A 25,221-nucleotide genomic window follows, 5' to 3' on the forward strand; every position below is an offset into this window, starting at 1 on the left:
CCTATTTGCATAACTTCTGAACCTACAGTCTACCTGCCCTCCTCTCATGGTTTGTGTTCTATATTGTTTCTTCACACCTTTCATGCTATGTTCGTTGCAAGTAACTGGTCATGTAAGAGCGCTGTGATGCCCGAAGGCTTAGTGCGCTATACAAATGGACAAATACAGCGATTTGACTGATATTGAATGTGTCCTTAATATCCCCCTGACTCTTCACATCATAATTCATAGTGCTGGCAAACTGACTCGCAGCACTTGATGAAATCCAGGGCAAATTTCAAGTATATCAGTGAAATTTTGAGCACTGGTGTATAACTGAGTGTCTTTGAATTGCAAGGTTGTATCTGTTATCCCAATAAACACCACTTCGCTCTATGAATTTTTCTATCTTACTACTGACACGTTCTATTCTTTTCTTGCAGGTTCCTCTTTGTTATCTGAATTTGCATATGTTTTAATGTTGAGGCTGAAGGAGTTCACAGAAGGAAAACAGTTAGTTATATATCTGCCATTATGAATGCTCCTCCGGAAAACGAGAGCAAGGGGATGAAATTTGCAGAACGGCTCATGCAAAATCAAGGCTGGAAAAAAGGTACATTTTTTGTATTAGTCGTTTTAAAAATATTTTCATTAACTGTATTACTGCCATGGCTATATTTCTACCCTCATGCCACACAGATTTCTGGCACATGTCAGAAGAAGTCATGCACTTTGTTTGCTTTCATTCTGATTTTTCAAGGGCAAGATCTGACGGTAACTGATCTTTTAACCTCGCTTCATTGTCCCGTTTTATTGTGTTGCAACTAATAGGCTGCAGAAATAAGACAAATGATCCAGTATGGCCACACCAGGGTCGTCCGCTGCAACTCATCTCTTCAGCTGAGTTCAGTAATATATCTGTGGAATAGCCACAGTTTCCCATTGGTAAGCACATTCACGCAGGGCAAGTCTAGTCTTCTCCAACATTTCCCACACGCAGCACACAAAGGTTTAGAGGCCAGACAATCCTTGCTTGTTAGGAAACAGCCATGCTGGACCTACAGAATCAGATGTTGAGCTTGCTTGACAAAAATAAGTTAGGGATGCTGATGCTTCTTGATTTAAGCGCTGCCTTCGATCTTGTAGATCATCAACTCCTCATCAAGGCACTCATTGAGAACGTGGGCTGCTCCGAAGGAGCTATTGACTGGTTATTGTCATTTCTATCGAACCGCCAAGCCAGAGTCCACTGGGGCAGCAACTTTTCTGATCCCTGCGATATCCTCTTCGGAGTGCCCCAAGGGGCCAGTTTGTCACCAATGCTGTTCAACATATACATGCGCACTTTGTGCAGCATACTGGTGAATGCAGGCGTGTCGTTTACGAATTACGCAGATGACACTCAACTTATTTTGGAACTGGGGGGCAGCCAGCACGTCGCTGACAGCGAAGTGATTGCAAGGGTTTATAAGACAATAGACGATTGGATGCAGGCTAACTGGATGTGCCTGAATGATTCAAAAACCGAACTGATGCTGTGTGGTTCCAGTCGTCAGTTGGCTAATCTAGGGGCAGAGTACAAATCCTTCCAAATTAAGAAAGCCATCATTTCGGTGGCCCCTAAAGTGAAAACCTTGGGCATGATGGTTAACTCTGCGGTAGATTCTCATGCCCAGACCAGCTATCTCCAAAAAAACACGGCTTATTATCTCAGGCTAATGAGATATATCAAGCCCTTCCTAAATGAATGTAACCTGGCGACCATTGCCAGAGCTATTATTTTATCACGGCTTGACTATGGCAATGCACTGCTGTTAGGGGCCTCGTCTAAGGACTTAGTGAGATGTCAGGTGATCCAGAACAGTGCGGTTAGGCTAGTAAAAAATCTGAAGAAGAAAGATCATGTCACCCCCGATAGGATTTCCCTTCATTGGCTAAGAGTAGAGGAACGTATAAAGTTTAAGGCTCTTTCTTTGGTCCACAAGTGCCTCTATGGTAAAGCACCACAGTATTTGAAAAACAGCCTAGTCCTCTACACACCCAGGAGAAGACTACGATCAGAAGTAAAGTGCCTCCTGGTCGTACCCAATTTCAAGTTGAAATCGGGGTGGGTAGATCTTTTCTGGTACTGGCACCTAAATTGTGGAACAGCCTTCCCGATTCACTGAGGTCAGAAGCAAACCACCTTGTATTTAGGAAACGGATGAAGACACTCCTCTTCAGATAAGATCTCTAGCGCTAGTGGCTGTCAGGTCTTCCATGCCAACTGTTTTGCGTCTCTTTATGCCTGCTTTCTTCTCTTCTATGTTGTAATGTTCAAGCGCCCTGATGCCCTCGGGCTACCGGCGCTTTATAAAAATATATATATACATACATACAAATATATACATATACAGGAAACTTCCACTCAAGGTGTTGATTGGGATTTGTAAGAGATCCTAAGCCGAATTTAGACTCGCTTAAACCTAAACCAAGACTGCCTTTGCCTGCTCAGGATGAGCTGAAATCAGTAAAACCGCCATTTTGGCAGTACCCTGTGGCCCTCTGAAAGAACGTCACAAAACAAAACCGCTGCAGATAGGACTTGGATAAAAACAAATATTAGTACCCAAACAGCTATCCTACGCATGCATTTGGCTACTAATGCGGTACAAAACTCCTACAACCATAATGTAGCCAGAAATCCTACTTTCTCCTCATTTCGCACCTCCCTTAAATCTCTCCTTCTCCACCCCCGCCCCACCTTGAAACTCCCTCCCCCTCCTTTCTTTATCCCCAAGTGATAGAATCACCCTGGAATCAAAATGTGGTGTTTAAAAAGTACCCATACTTCGGTAGCCTTAAGCACTTCTACAGGGCTGCACACCAGCATGAGTTGCAATGACAATTGAACTTTAGTAGAAGTCCCTCTGAGCACCAAAAGGAGGTCAGAAATCTAACATAGAACAACACACGTTTTAGGGGACTTAGAAAGTTAGTAAGGAACCCCACACATGAAATTGTGCCCTATGAGTTGCTGTAACAAGAATCCAAGGATAACGTTTGCTTTAGCAGCTTGCATTGTGGGAATTACTGCTGTACGTATGGCTTTGATTTAAGGAAAGGGGGCGTAGTCATGCCCAACAGAATTTAAACATTGGTTATGGAAGATTCATGTATGCACATTTCTTCATCAGTTACTCGACACACAGCGCTATCTTAAAGGTAAAAGAAATGTTGTGCAGTACTGCTCTGATGCCAACGTTTTTCCATTTACAGGAAACTGATTTTCTGCACTGTGGTGTTAAGATCCTAAAGGAATACCTTGTAGGGTGCAGTCAATGCCATTACTTCCAAGACAACTTTCCACCCCTTGAAAAAGTGACCCCTCCTTACAAAAAAAATATCTAGTATTAACTCTTGGCAAATGTTCCAGCACAATGGCTCTAGAACAAAATGAATAAACGGTAATGGCAAGTGGCACAGAACAAGACAAGTGGGGACTGTTGTAGGAATAGGCAAGTGTTAGGGCAGAATTCCATTTTGGGGGTTTTGCTGTGCCATTTTATGGGACCCCTACACTTTAGGGGGATTGTTTTTTTCCAGTTATCTGAGCTAATTATTGTGATTACTGCAACCCTTTTTTCATATGCTGTCCTATGAGCGCCCATAGGTCTCAAAGGACAGGTTTGCTTTTTAAGCAAATTTTTCTTTTCCATAGGTGACTTTCGCCATCCACTTATGTTTTAGGGTAGGCTAGTGGGAGCTGTAATATAGTTTTGGCATCAACTGGGGTACAGATGATTTTACTGCACTAGTACCAAATGTGCTAGTTGGGTAGCCATTGGAGTGCCAATACATCGTTTAACTCCTTCTCTCTGCCATTTTGTTTTTGTGGAAGCCATGAGGCAGGCCTTAAATGGCTGATGTGCACAAAAGGGGTGATCCTGAGCCTAGCCCTGCACCCTCTGTAGTGGTTTAGACTCGTCTCCTTCCCCCAGACGCCCCTAATACACAAACTTTGTGGGTGGACCTGAATTGTGGGTGGTTTTCTGGGCCAGCATAATTGGCTGGCTGCCAAACACCATTGTGTATCTGCGTGGTGTTTGATTGGGGGGCTGGCTTAGGCCAGCCCATGAGTGCATGATATGATAGGTTATTTATAGCGCGCTTAATACCCAGAGGTTTCTAAGCGCTGACCCGGGGATCAAACTTGTGTTGCACCGTGTCGTCTTGCTTCCAAGGCAAGCACGTTGCCCCTGAGCTATCCTCCGAGCATGTGGGTATCTGGGGAAACCCTATGCGTTCGTCAAGTATGATGCTAACCTGAATTGCTGGAAGATTTTGTCAGGAAGTTGGGCTGCTGAATTTTGTGACCAAATTTGTTCATCATGGCTAAGCCCTGGTCCTTTGTCTCTTGCTCTACTCTCACCTTTTGGCTGGTGGACCTCTTTCCTGGGCTCTTCGTCATCCTTGTCACTGTCTGTATTGCATGTCCTGCGCTGGGACTGTTTCTTGTTTGCTTTATTTCGGTCTTCCACAAGTGTAAAAAAACAGCATAGTTCATCGAGGTAGGAAGTTGTCCAGGAGAGTGGTGTGACACTACCACGCTGCTGCAGCTTTGCATTGATCCATCTCGGATAGCCTCCTGCCACTGCGCCTATCATGGAACCATTCCTTGCTGACCAGCTTGCACTGTGTTTGCTCTAAACTCAAGCTGTGTGGCTCCACTTGGTTGGGTTCCTACACCTTCCTGGTGTTTTCGTTGTGATTGTATTTGCTCCTATCCGGGGTGGCACCCCTCCTGGGAAGGTCAATTCTTCTTTTGTGTCATCTGCATCGTCAGTGGTCTAAGGTAACATATCCTGAATCTCGGCATGTAAAAAAAGCCTTGTTTTCACTGGGTTGTTTTGCTGTATCTGAGCCTATTTCTACAAATCTATCTCCCTGGGCACTTGTAATGGGTCTTGGGTTATTATTCAGATTTTTCCTCAGCTGTTCCTACGGGGGTGGGGGAGCTACAACATCACACTGTGGTTCCCCATTGGGTTCTATTGGCCTGAATCCTGCTCGGCTTCCTTTCTTCTCTGGTCATCTGGGGCTTGAGCCTGCGACTGGAGCTCTTCAAGGGGGTCTCTTCTGGTGTCCCTTGTGGTGTAAATTGCTTCTTTCATTTCTGCTCCTATAGGGGAAAACTGATAATTAGCTCACTTTAACTCCCTATTGGATTTGTCCCTTTTTTCTAGTTATGCTACCATTTTATCAATCGCTTTCTGTGTGTGTAATGAGACTATGTTGGTCTGGTACCGTAAGTCTAAGCCTATTCTGAAATTGTTTTGGCCCTCTGGACATAAGTGGAAACGTGCCCCCCCCCCCCTTACCACCTCCATATACTGTATCAAATATATGACCTACATGCATATTACTATTTGTTTTAACTATTAGATGGTGCACCACCTATAGGCCGACAGTATTGCATTGGCATTCAGCTAGGAGAGAGATGTGGGGAAGGAAACGTAGCTTGTGGGTGTTCGGTTATTTACCAATTCATTGCTTGCCCAAGGATATTCGCTTTGGCCATTGCCACCTCCTATCTGCCCTTTCTCTCCCAAAACACTTCCCTCCTGGGATCAGGCCAGATTTTAGCCTGCCAGTGTTCTTTCTAAATATGTTTGACTCGTGAGAAAATATGCAGAGCAAGGTCTCATTGTAAAAACGCATGTAAACTGGAGCCTGGGCACAATAGCTGGAACACACATACGCAAACAAAACCTGCAATGTTGTGCAACTACCCAAAGCTCACCAACAAGGCCTGAGCTCAACATCTCAAGTACCTGAAAATAACCTGTTTGTTTAAATGGAGAACTGCTTAGCCTGATGAGAAAGAACAGAAGTTTAAGAAAGAAAAAACTGATTTGCATTTTTTTCTGTGTGTTCACTTAATAGGTCAAGATTAGAAAACCTTCAGATGTTGATGATATGGACTGTTGATGGGGATTTGATAAGCCAGTACAATATGAACTCTTTTGAAAATATGCACATTCAAAGTTGCAACTGTGACTTAAAACAAACCAACTTTAAATGGATTTTGAGAAACGTGAAGGTGGCCATCGCTTTTGTATCCAGTTCCTGATAGTGGACCAGTGTGGGAGGATCACCTGGATGGGGGGGGGGGTGCTTGGGGAGTAGGAGTGGGACACCGACAGGTGAGCTGCGGTATCACCCTTCTTTGAACACCTTTTGGCCATCCTACCACATAGGATATTCCAAAACGCCCCCCCCCCCTTTCCGATACTAACACTTTCGCAGAACACGAAAGACAACAGACTGACACCAGAGCTCTCTCTCTCTCTCTTTTCAAAAGAAGAGGAAAGACGTCGAGAGGATGCCAAGGGGAGAAAGAAGTGATGTTGCCCTTATCGACAGAGACCCCTGAAACCTCAAGAGAAGGAATTGTAAGACCGCAAACAATAGCCAGCGTGTGTTGCAGCAGATGTCAACGGTACCCGGGCACCTCCTCCGCTGACAGCCATGCTGGGTAGAGACGCATGGCCCAATGGTACCGGCCTCTTGACTCTACAGACAAGAAGGCAAAGCGATTCATCACAGCCGGTGAGTCGAGGGGAGAGCCGATAAAGAAACCGAACTGTGTTGAACAAAATTAGCAAGCAGCTAATTGAACTTTGAATGAAACAAAGAACTGTTGATATTGGAAAGGGGAAAGCCAGCATAGAAGAATGAAGCACCACGTGGGTGTTCCCAAGGCGATTACCCTTCTGTTGAACTACAGTTACCAGAAGGCCTTGGGAGAAAGGTGAGAACATGGGTCAAAGTGGTCCTACGGGGATCTTGTAAAATCCTCCGCACAGTCGAAAGTCTTTGACCGACAGATGATTGTGAAGCGAAGGGAAACTAATCCTGCATGGAAAAAGGACATTAAAGATATATGAAAGCAAGAAGTATTGCAAGAAAAGGGGAAGTGAAGTGTCCCCCTTGTCATTTGCGGTCCGAGTCCGGCCAAGGGAGATCCAGGGGGATGGAAACTTATCACCCAAAGTTCGTTACAAAAGGAACTGTTTCATTGATTTGTTGAATACGACTTGTGAGGGGTCTGCACCCGGAAGAGGGGGACCCAGGGATTATGCCGTCACGCAAAGCCATACATGAGGAACCTTGTGTTTGTTTGTTGAAAATATCAAGCCCTCAAAGGCAAGGGACTTTTTATTGAAAAGAGACTTAACCATCGAAGAACCTGATGGCTGGAACGGAACTGGCGGCTCGTAGTGGGAAAGCTCAAGGGTGTGCTGTACTCACGAGAGCCAACTTGTCCCATGTTTAAGACGTGGGTTAGGGAGACCCACTGGCAATCACATCCTGACTTATTATTTGTAAACACTTCTTTCTTATTGAAATCCATATCCCACACTCTTTCTTTAATTAGTTGTAATGATTTGGCAATAGTTATTTTTTTAGTATAGGCCTTTTACTTTGACGTGACGCCACATAGACTGCCTTATTTGTATTTGATGGTTTATGCTTGCTCCGATCTTAGATTTAGTTTAGATTAGGCGTTTTCCCAACCTGCATATTTTAAGTAAATGTCCTTGAATCGTGATCACGTGAGTGTGTCTTTACTGTTGCGACCATGAGTTCTTTACAGGAGCCAGCACTGAATTATGACATATGGCATTAATTTCAACTCGCAAAGACATTCCCCAACCTCAGCATACAGGATGGGAGGACGGTTACATATCCTTTCCATGCTAACAAACTCTTTGAAACTGCCCACTGCAGATGAGGATCCTTCAAACGAGTAAAGCAAACCAGACGTGCCATATAGTTTGAGTGGAATGTTATTACTTGCCCTGTGTGTCTGTTTGGGCTGAACATTTAAAAAATAATTTAAATTCAGAGGAATCTTTGTTGCGCTTCAGTTTAATATATTGACACCATCTCACAGGTCTTCTTGAAGGGTAGAATTTTACACTTTCCAGGACTACAAGTCTGGAAACTTCTGAAGAGGAAACTGAACTAACATCAACATCCACAAATATTCAAATTACAAAGGCTCTTTCATCAGCAAGGCATTGGCCCATAAATACCATATGGGCCAGGCCTGAAGTCCAAAAGAGCAGATTTCCAGCCCTGACTCTATTGTATTTATTGATATAGCGCACCAAGCCCTGAGGCAACTCGGCACTTCACTTGGGTACAAGGGACATAATAATATTTACAGATACAGGCAGAGTAAATCACATCATATACAATTATAGACATAGTAAAAACACATAATTTTACAAGCCTATATAGGCATGTACAGTCATAGTACACAACAGTAGGTATATACAGTATAAATAGAAGGCTGGGCTTTCTACCGCGCGCCATACCCTAAGGTAACTGGGCGCCGGAGACTTAGAGGAGGTTACAACAGAGTATAGACATACAAGATAATAACAGTAAGTGCAGTTGACCCGGTTGCATGGTGGTCGACAAAGGAAACTTGTACATTAATTAGTGTGTCAGATAGTGGTGGAATTCTTGTTGGTGAGCCAGGACTTTGTTTTTGCTCTGAAGGTCCAAAAGGAAGGTTCTGCTCAGGTTCTGCGGCATAGCGTTCCATTGTTTGGCGCCTAGGAGGGGGGGGAGGAGGAGGAGGAGGAGGGGGAGAGAGAGAGAGAGGGGGAGAGAGAGGGGGAGAGAGAGAGGGAGAGAGAGGGGGGGGGAGAGAGAGGGGGGGGGAGAGAGAGGGGGGGGAGAGAGAGGGGGGGGAGAGAGAGGAGGGGGAGAGAGAGGGAGGGATTTTTTTTGAATGCTAAAAGCCTGACATTTGGCATGTGGTTAGGTTTCATGGTGTAGACAATGTAAAAAGTACAAAATGTGTCTAATTTTTCTTTTCTTTAGTAGGAATTACCACACGGATACAACTACTAGTTTGAATTTTGAATATAAATGTAGAAGGGAGGTAAAGGAACAATGGATAATTCTGAAATTATGAATGATATATAAAGGATTGCATCAATTGATTGATACCAGATAAAGGAATCTGGTGAGCTGGTTCTTGAAGTGGTCACATAGTTGTAATGTTTGAGAAGGTGGTAATATTTAATGTTAAATGTATTTGTAGCGCGCACCGTCACCACCGCAGTGGTCCCCAGGCGCTCGGGCAGGTGTCAAAAAAGGGTAGTGGGAGTGGAGGGGCTAGTAGGGTGTAGTGTGAATAGGAAAGTGAGAATTGTGATGTCCTGTTGGCAGCTCCTTTCGATTTGCAACATTCGCTGAGCTTAAGTGCTGTTTTCGGGTCGGTGCGACTTCCCATGTGCTGTTGTGCCAGGTTATGTGTTAGTCTGTTGTTGCAGTGTGGTGAAGTGCGTGCAGATTGCTGTGCAGAGAGGTGGTTGTGTGAGTTTCTGTATGGGAGGTGTATGCAGAAGATTGAGGTTTTAGAGGTGGGTTAACAGGTTTTCCTTACCTCTTTGTCTTTGCGTTTCTGTGCTCAAACATCTTCGATTATCCTGTGTATTTGGTATTGTAGTTTGTCGGCCTAGTTGGCAGGCATGTTGAGGAGTGGCAGTATTCCTCTGTGTTACTCTAATGGTCTGTCTAGCTGGCTGATGAAGGCGTGTACCCCGCCCTGGGTTGGCAATGTTTGGGTTAGAGGCTCTTATCCTCTTGCAATGCGATAACTGGATGCCCTCTTTGGGTGGTTGTCCAATTACTGGGTTAGGTTCTGGTGTTCCACTATCTATGGATGGCCTGTCTAAGCAGGGCTCTGGTGAGGTACTATGCATTGAAAGAGGGCAGCGCAGTTGGGAGGAGGGTGACTGGTTCCTAGTTAACTTGGGCAGTGACCTGGCTATCATTATTTGCTTTTGGTGGTTGCTGGGTGTTCCTGGGTGAAGGGGTTCTAGCAATCGCAGATGACAAGCAATGGGGGAACACACTTAGATTTGAGATTCCTAGATAGTGGGATGAAGACCTAGGTTTCACAAAATGGCAGTCAATTGAGAGAAACGCACCTAGAACTGAGATTCTTAGATAATGGGAGAAAAGGCCTGGGTTTCACCATACAATGACACCTCAATGTGTGCCTGTAAGATGGGTTTAGTCGCTGAAGTACTTATCGCGTTGTTTAGTCTAAGTGTGATGCAATCTAATCTCCACAGTTCTGTCTCGATGTGGCGCAAGCTGGTATTCACAGTAGATGCAGTAATACTTAGTGATGGTTTTTAAGGTAAAACAGGCTAAATATGATATATATGCAACAGACTATAGGCTCTTAGATAATATTAGTCTAAGGCAAGACAAGATGGGTCGGACAGTCTAGGGCAGTGGTATTCAAACTGTGGGTCGCGACCCCCTAGGGGTCCGCGGGTGCATCCCAGGGGGGCCCTGAGAGCTCAGCATGAAAAAAGTTTTTTTTTTTTTTTTTTTTTTAGATTGGAAGAAATGGGCAGGGGTGGCCCACATGGGCGGGCTGAAGCATGAAACTGTCTCAGGCAACAATGAAAAAGTGGCCCACAGTTGTAAATGGATATTCATTCCTTTAGTCACAGACTGGGCCTCATTACTACTATGGCGGACCAGTAACAACGGTGCTGGTAAGCTACCGGCACCGTTGCTACCGTTCCGCCATAGTAAGAGTTGTGCTCGTGGGTGCTTGACAGCCCCCGCCAGGTCTGACCTCAGCTCGTCGGATGCACCGGCACCGTTATTAACGGTGCCGGTGCATCCGAGCTCCCCCTTCCCATTTGAGCCATATGGGGCTCAAATGGGAATGGGGATCTACCGGCACCTTCGAAAAGGCAATTATCATGTCCGCCTAACTCGGCATGACCTAGTAATTGCCCATTCGCGGGTGCCAGACCCGGATGCAACTCCAGTGGCAGCCGTGCCGGTTTTACCGGCACAGCTACCGCCAGAGTAGTTATGAAGCCCACTCTTTCAATAGTACCCAAAGGGGTGCTTTGTGTTAAAATGTAAGTAAATTGTGATATATTCAGCAACAATGGTCAACATTACTAACTGCATAGTGGCCCCTCACCCATTATGGAGGAGCTAAGGAGCCAGCCCAGTGAAACAGTGAGCACTCCCTCAGCTGCTTTATCCAGCTAATGGAGTGCTCCTGGGCTGGCTGAACTGTCAAAGGGAAACACTGTTTCCCTTTGACAGTTCAGTTTAGTTCCCCAGCCGCACATGCTCACTGAGCCATGCAAGTGCTGGGGCGTTTTGCTTCGCCAGCATTGCATAGCTCATTGGAAATGCTGGCTGGGGCACTGCATGTCTGTATGTCCGAGGGGGAGCTCCTGCGCCTCCTCGCACATACGGACAGAGCAGCTGGAGCAGCACCCACACACAGGCCAATGCAGAAGGTACGTTTATGTTCATTGTTTTTATTTAAACATGTGTATGGATGCGTTATGAGTGAGTGTATGGTGATGGATGCTCATGTGAATGATAGAGTGATTGCTGTATGACTGTGCAGCGCCTTGCATATACACATAATCATGTTCATTGTGTTAGGACCAGTGGGGCCCAGGGGACAGGGATGGTATCTTTTTACCGGACATCTATCATTCAAAACCCTCTGCCTTGTCCACAAGGCTTTCTGGGGCCTCGGTCCAAAATACCTTCAGCTATTCCTCCGCAAATACCTCCCCTCTCGAGCTCTTCACTCCTCTACCTCCAACTCCCTCAGGGTCAGTCGTTTATCAAAGAAACGAGCTGGGGGTAGATCTCCGTCTTCGGCTGGGGCCTCCCTCTGGAACAGCGCCCTGCCACTCTAAAACTTGAGGAGAACCATCTTTCTTCCTGCACTTATCAGACCTACCCTGTCTGCTGCCTTAAACGTAGCACTTGCAAATTGCTGGCTGCACTACCACTGTTTGTTGCCTTTATTATTTATTTATTGTTATTTATCTGTTTCTCCTCTGCTTCGCACTTTCCACTTCTCCCCCCTTCCATGCACTTTTCCCCTCACACTTGCGCGTTCTCAATGTCACTGGGCCTAGTAAGATTGCTGTTTTATTCTCCTCTGTTCCCCTCCCTTGCCTTGTCACGCTCTGAAACACTTGTGTACGAGCGCGATAGAAATAAAATATCAATGCCTGCCCCCTGGACTCCCAGCAACAATTGCAAACTGTTTGGCTATTTACCCATTTTTTGTTAAAAGTATGCTCTACAATGCAACATTTTAACCTATTATTTAAAAAAAAATTCACAGGGGGAAACCCCCCCGAACCTCCCCTTAATGCCCCTCCGCTTAAAAAAGATTCACCAGCCGCCACTGGCCCTCAGACTGTGTTGGGAACGGGATGGGGGAACCGAGGGACTATGGTGGGAGCACAATGGGCGGGAACCATGGGATAGTGATGGGAGCAGAGTGGGGAGAGCCCTGGGTGTGTGATGGGGTGGGGAGAGACCAGCGACTGGGTAGGAGTGGGATGAGGGAGCCCAGCGACTTTGATGGGAGAAGTTGACGGCGCGCAATATATACTGTCCATTTGGCATTTCTGGGGGGTCCCGACCTGCCCAAATTTTGCTCGGGGGCCCTGGCCAAAAAAGTTTGAAGACCACTGGTCTAGGGGGAGCCATAATTGCTGCTCCCCCTGTCCAGACCTCGCCTTCCTTGTTGGTTTCTGCTGGTTGACGGCTGCCTGCTTCTCCGGCATTCGCCATCTGGAGCTTCCCTTTGCCTCTGGCCCTTAGCAGAGGGCTGCCCGGGCAGAGCTGCCATGGGGGACCCCTGTTAAGAGGTTGCTACCTCCGAGTAGGACCCAATCGGGGGGGAAACGGAGGGGTTGGGGGGAGCAGGGCCGAGGTCGCCAAAGAAAACCAGGTACAGGAGAGGCCTGGAAAGGTGAAGTACAGAGGTTTAATGAAGGGAGAAAATGTCAGAGGCCTGGAGATGGCAGGGGTGGGGGGTAGAAAAAGCAAAAGAAATGTCTGTGGCGGAGATGGATCGGCATGAGAGCATTACTGTCGCTTTTTGCCTGACTTTCTTAGTGGCTCTCTGTTCTTCTCCGGCTCCCTGTCGCTCATCCTCAGTGTGACATCAGTTTTGTTCTAGGTGTAAAAAAAAAAAAATCCAATAACTACGAACTGAGCATGATCACTATGGCAAAGTATGGCCAGCAATACACACAGTGTATGGTATGTTTTTGCCAGTGTGCAAATCCCGTACTTGGAGTGAAGCCAGGCGGGAGCATGGACCCGAGAGAGTACGAGAGGAAGGACACATATCGGGGACACAACGGAATGCAAGAGAGGCAGGAAAGACTCGATCAGGGCTTGAGCCTGCAGTCAAAAGGATTCTGTGGAGGTCCAGTGACGCACAACGCCATTCGGGGCCCAGCTCGGAGGGCATAGGGATACCCTGGGATCCTAGCAAAGGAGTTATAAGGGGAGGTGGGAGAGCTGCGGGGCAGGAGAAGGAATGTTTGGGGGATGACAAGGCTATTGCGGAAAGGGCAGAGCTAGGTAGATTTTGTATAGGTTCCACTGGAGCAACTGATCATCTTTCGTGGGTGTGAGGTTCAGATGAAGTAAAGTCATCATGTGGCAGTAGGTAAGTGCAAGATGTTCCTGCCCTCAGAAATGTAGAGCCCTGGCGTAACAGTGTGCATTTTGAGATCGTGTAATGCATGACTAAAATTTTAAAATGGCAATACACCTTACCGCACGTGTGTCTTGAGAGTCAGGGGATAGTATGAGAGAACACCAAACCTGGCCATTTGAGTGGGAGCGAGTATAAAGGATGGGACCCCTTTATCTGAGGAAGGAAAATATTGCACTGACCTCTATATGGAATGGAAAAACTCATAGGTTCTATAAAGGATGAATGAAGGCAATGTACAACATTGGATTTGTCAGCCCTGGTACAGAGTAACGTTTATACCTTCATATTAAATAGATAAACATAGCAGCATTACGTTAAAATGCTTGGCCCAGAATGGAGAAATAACTAATTCACTATGCTTTGTCAAACGCTAAAGTGAGCCACATAATAGTTCATAAGTTGCTAAATAACCATGGTACCAGGTGCTTGCAAGATAAATAAAAAAAAAAATGCAAGAAGTGCCTGAGATGACATCCCATTAAATGGGAGGAAAACTGGGTGTACAAGTTACTGCCATCAGACTGCCTCCTTCGTTTATGTTAAGATGGATTTCAAAAATCTGGCCTGGTGGACAGATTTTAGGAGGACATCCTAGTTATAGTGAACAGGGGAACTCTGGGAGTTTACCCAAACCAATCAAGGTCATACCCAGTCGGACAGCACAGCGAGTAGAGTGCTCGCTTTGACATCCGTGAAGAGCCTGCCGACGCAGGTTCAAATCTCGGCAGGGACAAACTCAGCCTTTCATCCTTCCGAGGTTGATAAACGAGCACCACACACCGTGGGTAATAATAAGCAGCGCTTAGATGCCTGAGGGTTCGTATCGCTATATAAATGCTAAATTAATATTAAGGTAAGCGTAGAGAGTGATCATGACTAAAGCTCGGAGATGAGTGGGTTCTGGGGTCCACAATGAGTCCACACAGTTAAAAATACAATGATTACTCTACTCTTAGACAGTACAAAAATATTCTGTTTATGTAGGCCTAAAACACATTATAAAAATGAATTGAGCAGGTGATATTATCACGCAACACTCAATATAAAACCTATATACAGTCACAGCTAGTAAATACAATGCATACAGTTCATCATATACCTGAAAGCAAAACTAAGTGGTTAGTTTTAGGCAGAATTGCATGCAGTACCATCTCGGACCACCACATACAATTAGGAGTACAGGTGTAAGCAAAACCAACCTTTGGTATAAGTCTGTACTACACCGTTTTGTGGTAGCGAGCTGAGCAGCCAGGCTTATCTCAAGAGGGAATGTGAGCAGTACAAGAGGTTACACAGAGGTCTTTCAATCAGTGTTTCAAGTAGACACTTCAAGGTTTCTTGGTAAAACACTTATTAATTTATTACACAATCATTTAGAAAACATTCACTAGAAGGAGGCAACTTAATATTATACACAAACACACTTCAATATCAAACCAATGAATTTCTGAACAAATTAGACTCCCCTGATATAGGATCAAAATGGCATTTCAGTTACTTTCAATGGGAGTAAAAAGGCACAAGTTAGCAGAATAGATCACAAATACTTTCTTAGGCAGTGCAAATAGTTTTAGTTCACTAGAGCACTCTATTCATTTCAATAGGCTTAGGCCAACGTCAATGGACTAGTGTCTTGGATAGGAAAGAGCAGTTCTTGAAGTAAACAGTAAAGTCTTTGCCAAAGTTCTCAGAAGTATAGTTTGTACGAAAAAGAATCATATGGTGGGTCACAAGCTGATTTAGGCCTGCAAGTTGGGAAAGTTCCACGAACTTTCACCGCATGAGAGGCGTTCTCTCAATCGGGTTGACGCAGTATCTTAATATGAAGCAAAAGAGGCAGCTGAAGACGTTGGTTCCTGCAGATCTCACTGTTCCTTAGCCTCAATCATGGGGACAAGAGGGAGGATGTCTGGGCACTCCTGCACTGCACAAGATCATCGGAAAAGCTGACAAAATGGAGTCCCTTCAGTTCGAGTAGCTGTAATTCAAGCACACAAGCTGGTGTCCTTCCCCCCTGGTTAATCCTAACCAGCTCCGAGAATGGTATCCAGGTGGCTTACGAGTTGATTGGTCCCACCAACTCAAGGGAAGAAGTCGTCCTTGAAGGGGTTCTCTGTCGAGATGAACTTGGTAATTCGGCCCTGCAGCAGGGCTTCACCGGGCAAAACAACGGTCCAGGAGTTGCAGCAGCCGTCCTCTTCCAGCTCATCTTCAGTTCTTTCGTTCCAGTGGTCGACTCTGCTTTCCAGTCCAAGAGACTTGCCTTTTAAACCATTTTCTCCCATTCATTCCAGCCTAGCTGCCACTCACCCAGCATGGTGGCTGTCCTTGCCGGACAGTCAGCCAGCCAATCACGCCAGAGTGCATTTGGGTCTCCTAGGAGACTAAGCAAAGGGAGTTTCGGGCACCTCCCTCACTTCCTGCCCACCCCAGACACTCAGACGCCAGAGGCGGTCTTCAGTCCTGAAGCCCGCCAAAGGCATAGAAACAAAGGGACCAGACGTGGTTTGGCATGCAGAGACAAACACTAGAAGGACCTTTCCAAAAAGAAATGGTGAAAAAAGACCGGGATCTGTTTTAAAAAAAAAAAGGGGGGGCTTAAGGCTCCATCTTGAAAAACATGTCTCCTGCGATTTCTTTATATATTTATTTTTTTAGCTACTGGTGTTCGCGGTTGGGAAAAATCATGGTAGTTTGTTGTAAAACCACTACCACCAGCCATTTCGATAGAAAAGGGTAGCATTTGACTGCTACATGAGTTTCTAGACACAGGGGATACTAGGTAGCCCCTCCAACACTCTATAGGAAGATGGTGTGTCCTGGGTCTAGGAAGTTAAAGACTAGTAGTCAATTTAACCTTAACTTCTCTGGGATATTCCCAGAGAATGTATTTAAAACTTTGGGAAGTCTAAAAAGACATCCCTGTGTCACTGCAGTGAGGGTGCTGTGTAACACACATGAAAAGATTCCTATGGAGTTATCTTAAACTCCATAATCAAAGAACACAAGAGTAAAACATACATGAAAGAGTGGGAAAAAAGGCTCACTCTTTACAGGTAAAACAAATGAAGTCTTCGAAATCCAGCAAAGTTGCTGGGGGTCTATAAGGGGAAGGGAATTAGCACAGTTTTGAGAATTCTCCCTAACAGTTAGGCAATTTTATCAACAGTCCACAGGAAAAGAAGCCATAACTTTATAAGTCCAACCCTACAGTGAATGGGGCATTGTGCCCAAAAGTTTGCAAAGTACCTTTTACACGTAGGGAAAAAGTTAGGACATTTTCCTGTGGGTGTGAAGATTGTTCCAGAAGTCTTTCAAATGGATTTACATAGCAAGTAAATCACTTTTCCTAGGGTCTAGAGCAGCATTTGCAACAAACGTGGTAAAGCAATGAATTGGTGGCACCGGTAAGTATTGTGACTGCTCACGACCCGTTCTCTGATTTTTCCCAAAGGTCTTGGCAGGGTGAATGGAGGTTGCTGGAGGTAGGATTTCCTGCTGTTGGACCCAGTAGAAGATCAGTGCACACGGGCGACAGCAGGCACCTCCCTAGTGGTGAACAAAGGTAGCCTTCCAGAACTTGGCCCGTCAATGCTGAAATATGATAGAAAGCGATTTGCAGGACTAGCTGGAGACCCCTGAAGTTTCTGGCCAAAACGTGGAACAGCGATGCTTCTAGGACAGTAGCACAAAATGTACACCAGGTGTCAAGAGACACTTCGAAGGCTGCAGGATTGTGGGAAGGCATCGAGACTGGTTGGTCCCACCAGTCGAAAGGGTCGAAGCACCAGTGAGGGTCTTGGTAGTCCAGCAGGGCTTCATCTGGACAGCAGCTAAAATGGTTGCCACGCCTCTTCAGAATTTGTCCTCTGGTCTTCTGTTGCCTGCACAGCTATACAGGATACTTGGCTCTTCTCCTGATCTGCTGGAATGGCTGCAGGACTCCTTCGTATCCTAAATTTAGGTGAGTGATCTAACTCAGCCCTCCAATAGAAAGGATCTACACCACTCATGCACACCAGCAGTGGTCCAATCTAGGACCACTCTGGGGCTGACTCATGCATGCACACTAGAAATACTGGCACCAGTATGTGGATTGGCACCAGACAGTTCCAGCCCACTTCCTGAGCCCATACCCACATGGCATGCACTAGCCAGCGAAAACAGATTTCCCAGGCAAGTATGACCTAAAAAAAAAAAAAAATTCCTGAGAAGGAAGGCCAAACAAAATGTTAAAGAACAAGCAAAAAAAATTGTGGCACAGCCATGTTTGGACACTAGCCACAGTTGGTAGCCAAACGTCAATGTGTGAATTAAAAATATAGAAATAAAAGTGTAAAAATGTAACTGCTGACATCAGTTTGTCTTTAAGCACGTTTTAAAGGGAACCAAAGTTCCTTTGGCAGAAGTCTAGTGTAACAAAGCAAAAACAAAGAGGTGATGGCTGGAAGGTTTAGAATGAGGTTTCATAATTCTTTCCCCTTCAGTAATGGCTTGGCAGGTGAAGATCATGTGCAAATCGGGCTTGGTCCCACCCCAAAAAGGGCAGTCCAGCCCGAACTGTTAGGTCCCATCCCTTTTGCACAAGACCACAAGCATTCCCAAACATGTTCCTTGTTGGGCCTCATCAGTGATGAGTAGCTTGGGTTTCTAGGCCCAGTTGGCACGGTACCCACGCCTTGGTATACCCGTCCCACTTGTGCGGAAGGGATGTGACCTAGCAGTTCGGTGCTGGTCTTCCCCTTTGGGGGTGGGGAACAAGCCTGATTTGCATATGGTCTTTCCTCTTTCTGCAATAGGTGAAGCACGATGGTCTAGAGGGCTGCCCAGAGCAATGCCACAGGTTAAGATTAATTCTAAACCTTCCAGCCATCACCTGCTTTTTGTTTTGCTTTAGTCACCCCGAGTGGTACGGGTATGCCCAGACGTGGGTCCCGTACCTGCTGGGCCTAGAGATCCAAGCTACTTCTCACTGATGAGGCCCAACAAGGCTGAAACATGTTTGGGAATGCTTGTGGTCTCGTGCAGAAGGGATGTCACCTAGCAGTTCGGGCTGGACTTCCCCTTTGGGGGTGGGAACACGCCTGTTTTGCATATGGTCTTTCCTATTTCTCTAATGGCTTGGCGGGTGAAGAACAATGGTCTGGAGGGTTGCCCAGCGCAATGCCAGAGGTTAAGATCAATTCTAAACTTTCCAGCCATCACCTCATTTTGCTAGAAGTCTAGTGTGATACCAAAAGTATACCATTTGCACTGCATTGGTAGATGCTGTTGGCAATATGAAAAGTTACCCAAACAGGTTAGAAGTCAAAGGGAAGCATAGATTACCAGTATTAACAATCTGACGGTCTGCTCAGTTTGCCAATAACAAGTTAGCAAAAGGCCAGTGAAGTGAAGGTCCACTTCTTTGTAAAAAGTCAGGACACGGTGTAAAACGAAAGCAAAATGTTTGGGGGGTCCATCAAATATGAAGGGAACGTTGTCTAAAAGAAACATCTTTCCTAACCATTAAAATGTTCAGTGACTGCGGAGGGGTAGGCCTACTGTTATGTTGCTTTTAGAATCTTTTCCAATCATATGCATTGACCATTTAGATTGGGGAAAGTATTTACACCTCAAAAGGGGTGAGATTTTCTGTTTTATAAACGGTCAAATACAGGTGACACTGGGGACCACTCATGGACACCTACCGAAGACACTTACTTGCTCACTCATTGACTGGTGGAGAGAAAGAACAATTGATAAAAGGAAGGAGAAAGAATAGATTTGCTCTTCTAGTGGACACTTTGATAGATTGTTGGTAGAGACTGAAAGGGAGGCCTACCAGGAGTTAAAGTCCCAGGTCATGTTCAGTGGACGAGAAAGAGGTCTATGTGGAAAAAAGCAGACCCATCGGTTAAGACAACAATGCTTGCTATATGGTTTATGCTCAGTACGGAAGTATGCAAAATGTCTGTTTGTCATTATGAGGTGCACTAATGCAATTTCAGAATATGTGGGGACCTTTCTTGGATAAGACGGAGGGAGAACATGGCGTATTGGACTTCCATGCCAGGCTTCAGGCTCTGAGATTTCTGACCACATATACATTGAGACTAGAGTAATATCTAATGTAAGATCACTTATGATTAATGAGCACACGACTTGTATGCATTATCATTGTTTTCATTGACAAAGTTGTATGTTCCCTTCTCGCCTAAGGGGGAGTAAACGAGTAGGGAGAACATTGTTGTCATTAACACGGAGGGAGGAAAAGATTTATATTGTTTGTTACTATATGCAACAAGAAACTCAAAGCATGTTTTTTGCTCTCCTTTTTAAAACTGGTTTTACTTATCTTCTTTGCAGATCAACACCTGTTTATTTTATTGTAATTCTTAACGTGTGATTTAAAAAAAAAAATGTTTATCTGATGCATTTTCTGTTGTCTTTCATTCAGGCCAAGGCTTGGGCAAAAAAGAAAACGGTATTGCTGAAGCAATCAAAGTAAAAATAAAATGTGGCAAAGCTGGGGTAAGGAATGCACTTTATAGGAAAAGTAGAATTCACTTGAGTCTGGCACAGATCTCTTACTGGTCTAGATGGGAAGCTGTGTTTTCCCTCTTGCAACTCCAAATGGTCTATTAAAAGCTGAAGTGTAACACATACTATGGAATGTAACTATATGTTTCTGGTACAGGAACAGGTTCTCTGCTGCTCAATGAATTAAGGAAACCCATTTTCTTAGCTAGTATTGCGGTAGAATTGTCTGCGTGTGTTGTCTTTCTATCAAGCTATTTCTTTTTCAGAAGTCGTAGCTCTACTGCATTCATGTGGTCAAAGTGGGAGTATTGCACAAACTACGATGAGAAAGAGGGTTATGGAAGCTGCTGCACATTTTGTCTATCCTATGCACACTTATATATATATATATATTAGTTTTTGTATCAAAAAAACAAACTTTAAGGGGACGTTATGGTTAAGTTGCCCTACCAAAAACCTGTGCACTTCACTAAAAAAACTTTTCAAACGTGCCATTATGGTTCAAAGTAAAACTGAAAACCCCCTGAAATTCGTCAGTTACGGTAGGCCAAGCGACCATAACTGCCCGCACCACTGTCCTCTAACACTAACACCCAGGACATGAAAGATGGCATCACACAATGACATCACATGTTATAGTAAGCTAAGCAACCATAACTCGCGCCACCACCGTGCACTGCTAAGACTAACATCCAGGAAATCAAAGATGACATCACAAATGTCCCCAGGACATCACAGGTTTTTGGTAGGGCAACTTAACCATAACGTCCCTCTTGCAAAGTTTTTTTTCTAAAGATGATCGGTTTACAGTAGTGCCACGTAACCATAATGTAAAGCAATTTCTGACTTATTTAAACAACTTGCGGAGAATACCACTTGACAATATGCTGGTGTACAGCACAGTAACGTGTGCCAGAATCCGTAAACACTTAACAGTAAGATGGTTGTGTCGTGGACAATGTGGAAACAGATTTCATATTCATGTAGGAACGTCCACCTGCAACATGTGCCTTGCACAGCGCCAACACGTATTGGTCGTTATCCATTAACAATGTAGTGCACATTGCATACTTTCAGCAAAAGTTTTAGTTATCTGAAAATGACATCGGCTAAGGCCATCCATCCTCCCCAAGGAACAACAGCACTACTGTAATGAAGGAGCATGACAAACACTGCCCCAACCTTAGAAATAACAAAAGCACAATATTTTTGCACCGGCTACCCACTCCCCCATATCATTGTTTGATACGTCTTTCCTAATTTCTCTTCGCAAATGGCCTTCTTCGCTGTCCTACCAAAAAAGAAAGCCATCCGTTAAAGTAAATGTTGCGTTAAGAACTACCTTTCACAGTACAGGACACAGACGCAATAAGATTTGACAATAATAGTATAGATGTGCAAACCATTAGCGTTTGCTATGGAAAAATGTGATTTCTGGTTAAACCGAATCCTTTTTCAAGATGGCCACCATCGAAAGGAAAGGCGGTTGGTCTATACATAGCCCCCTATTCCCTTTCCATGACAGCAAAGAAAAAGCAACAGTATGTACCGTGACGCAGAACCCGTAAATAAACGTACAGCGACGTATAACGTGGTACTTTCCATTTCGAAATGATACACGTGATTTTAAAAGAAAACTTACATTTTAGAATTTGGAAAGTAATTTTATTTAACAAACTACTGTCGGAGATGAACGGACTAATTGCATTTGCAAATAATTTGTAGCAATAACTCCAAGGGCCAACAGTGAAAATGTTCATGGGGAGACGCATGCAATTTCGTATACGCAAATTATGCGTTTCTGTTGAAGCACTCAATTTGTTTGCACAGGTATTTCCAACACGGCTGCATCACCGTTGCTTTACACCACCATAAATAAGTCGCTCCTTGTCACTAGTTCAGCGTAGGGACAGAGCGGCCCTGGCCTGTCGTCCCATAACATTAAAATGGACAGGCATGGTCACCAGCAGTTGCATCTGGCGTGGAAAGAAGCAGTTACTCAGTATCTGGAAACTGTGGCACTCACAGTACGGCAAAATATGGCTATACGAAAAACGTAAGACAAAATGTGTGTCAATACCCAACCTTTAGGAAAAATTTCCAAAACGGACACAAAGATTGTGGAAAATACTACACAAATGTAAGTGGCCAAACATGACATTTTAAAGAAGTATTAGAGTTCACCATGGGGACATATGACACCCTACAAACGCAGATTAACAGCACTCGCTGTAAGGGTTAAAAAAAGGATAACTACACAGTGACATGGTAATTTGGTTATGGATGCAGCATGAACGGACAAGCAAGAAAAAATTGCATGTCGTAATGTTACACAAGACCAAAAGAACGTGCAAACTGTAACAAGACCAAAAGAAAATTTCAGAGAAAAAGAAATAATGTTTACCAACGGTGACTCGAGGCTTAACTTGCAAACGCAAACAATGTACACTCTCTGGTATTGGAGGAAAATTACAACTCCGCAAAAATATAATACTTCAGTTGCGTTGTCACAATTAGTGTACAGTTGTCAACATTAAATTTACATCATCTTCACAGCCTCCATTATTTTTGGCAAAGTCACACAGCAAACTGTTCACATCAAAGAATATTCGTGAACTGATATATTGTGTTCTTTACAAGCGTTTTTAAACTATAACCTTCAAACTTTGATTCCTTGCGTAGCTTTTAAAGTTTCACTTTCGCTCAAGGTCAAACAATAGCCTCTTATGAATTCACTTCAATGCGTGGGCCTACTTGGCTTGCAAACAAAAAAGCAAATGAACTGACCTTCACTCAGAAGGCACATACATTCTCACTTTGCAACAACATATGAAAATCCCCATCAAAGACTCCAGGTGGCCGCCTCCGATTTGAAAACATAGGACGCCAGTCCGACTTCAATATTATTCTGAAAACATTACAACACAGATGCAGGCATTGCTCGCCGTATATTGAGCACCAATTTCCGCTTTACCGTATGAATTCGGTGGCAGGAAATCTGCCCACAACCAACATGCACCCAAGACTGAAGGCCCTCCCCACACCCACCTGAGTGATGTGCGGTAGTAGGGGTGTATCTATAAGTGTGGATGCTTCAGTGGTTGTGGCCAGAGGCTATACTCCTAGCTGTATGTCCCCAGATATTACAATGTATGTGTGTGCAGTGGCTTATACCTCTAGTGGCCAAGACTCTACACACTGTCCACAACCATCTGATCGATGAGCAATACTACAGGTGTATCCATTGCTGTGACATGCGGCGGTGGTAGTGGCCAGGGCGTACAGTCTTGGAAGTATGGCCTACGGCCATCCAAGACGCTACGCCTTGCCAAAACCACCGCAGCATGTCACACCTATGGCTGTACGCCCTGGCAACAACCACTGCAGCATGTCACACCCAGGGCGGCGTACAAATGAATAGCACACTCCTAAGGAAAAAATAATTTAATTACAGCATGTACTCAATTTCAATGTTCGCTACCACTATGCGTGTCCTTACAACAGTAACAAGGTTCCTGTGCACTGCATTGACTGAAATGCTACCGTTATTACACCCCTCATTTTCTGTGCGTACAAGGTGGCCATAGAAAATACATTTTGAAGACCGACCCCCCAGAACAAATGCATTGATCACCCATGTCTTACTGTCTGAACCTGTCCCAACGCTCTGTGACACAGCAAAAAAGTTTTTATAAATATAGCTGTAACGCTCACCTGGCTCCCACGGAGGCGCTGGTCTGGTCTGGGTTGCTGTGGCCTCTTCAAGCGTGATGCGCAGAATTCAGACCACCGATTGAACTGGACCCCCAAATCTTGCTTGTCTGGCCCGTAGGAATATCCTTCTGCAGATGAGAAAGGGGATGAACTGTCTGCTGAATAATGTGCTTGCTCCCCCCCTTTTCCCCTTCGTTCTCCTCGGACTTCCTCCAAAACCCCCGGTTTAAGCTCACCTTATGGTTTGGAAGGATGAACTCTCCATCCTGCTTCTGGTGCAGGGGCGCGCGTTCGTCCAGTTACTTCACTGGTTTTAGAATGGCGTTGGCCAATCCACTTGACTTTACTGGGCGATACGCCGTAAGTATGAAGATGCAAAAGTTCAAGTGTGAGCCTCCTTTTATGTTGTCTTTTTCTGTCCTTTATTTCAGGTGCAGAACAAAGGCGATGCGTTGAGGGGTTAAATTGCCGGGGTAAATCAGGTGAGTCAGTGATGAGGGCGACCCCTCTAAATGTCTTTATAATTCCCCAGTAATGTCTTTTGCCCTTTCCCCATAGGGGCCGGGGTGCGGTACCTGCCAGAGATGTGGCGCCGACCCGAGATGTGGAATGGTTCACCAAGAATAGCCAGTAAGTAATATGGCTGAAAATCCGGCTTTCCTCTTGTGTTCCCTTGCTCACCTTTTGTCTCTTCTTCTCTCCCTTAGGTGCGGTGCAGGGATGTGGCGACCGGCACTGAGAGCCGCGATGGAGCCGGGCGGCGTCTCGGAAACAGGTGAGTGAAGCGTGGTGCTGCAGCGAGCAACGCGGTGCTTTTAAATGGAAGTCTTCCTTCAGGAAAGCTGGCGTGAAGATTCCGGATGCAGGTAAGACGGTTGAAATAGTTCTTGGTTTTCACCTTTCTCTTCTCTTATTCCCATACAGGTGTTCCAGGTTCGAGGAGGGCGTGGTTGGAGTCCAGGTGCAGGAGCAGACACGGTGAGCGTTCAGCTGCTGGGATGCAGAACAACGCGAAGCACGTGTGGCTGTTCGGGTGTGGCTTAAATAGCCTTGGAAGAAGTTCCAGGTGAGTATTCTTCCATAGCCCCACCCAAGTAACAAAATAGTTCCTTCAGAAAAATAGTCCCTCCTAAGCCTCATTTGGCTTGGTTCTTCATGCAGCATGATCTGCATCAGGTGAGTGTGCAGCATGGTCTGCTTCAGGTAAGTGCACCAAACACTTCCCTTTATGAGCCTGGCGCCAGGACTGATGTCCAACATGAGCCTGGCGCCAACGGCGCCAGGACAGAGTCCAAAGAGCCCCTAAAAAAGAGCCGCTGGGCTTTTACCCGGGGGCGTGATGCCTGCTCCCGGGGGTGCTGGGCCTGGCCTGGTGCTCCGGGGGTAGGCATCATGACAGCACTACCCCTTCC

The 25,221-nt window shown here is 45.3% G+C and overlaps 1 protein-coding gene across 2 annotated transcripts in view; it reads left to right on the forward strand.

Moving 5' to 3' along the window:
* Nucleotides 1–25,221, forward strand: part of LOC138455904 (G patch domain-containing protein 4) — a 296,404-nt gene that overhangs the window by 30,243 nt on the left and 240,940 nt on the right. For both annotated transcript variants that reach the window (XM_069607140.1, XM_069607141.1), the window contains exons 2-3: nt 423–592; nt 20,013–20,086. In XM_069607140.1, the coding sequence (XP_069463241.1) occupies nt 514–592; nt 20,013–20,086 (153 nt within the window). In that variant the 5' untranslated portion in view covers nt 423–513. The remainder of the gene's footprint in view (nt 1–422; nt 593–20,012; nt 20,087–25,221) is intronic.

Source organism: Ambystoma mexicanum, chromosome 1p, assembly GCF_040938575.1.
Source record: "Ambystoma mexicanum isolate Mex_15411 chromosome 1p, UKY_AmexF1_1, whole genome shotgun sequence".
Classification (NCBI taxonomy): domain Eukaryota; kingdom Metazoa; phylum Chordata; class Amphibia; order Caudata; family Ambystomatidae; genus Ambystoma; species Ambystoma mexicanum.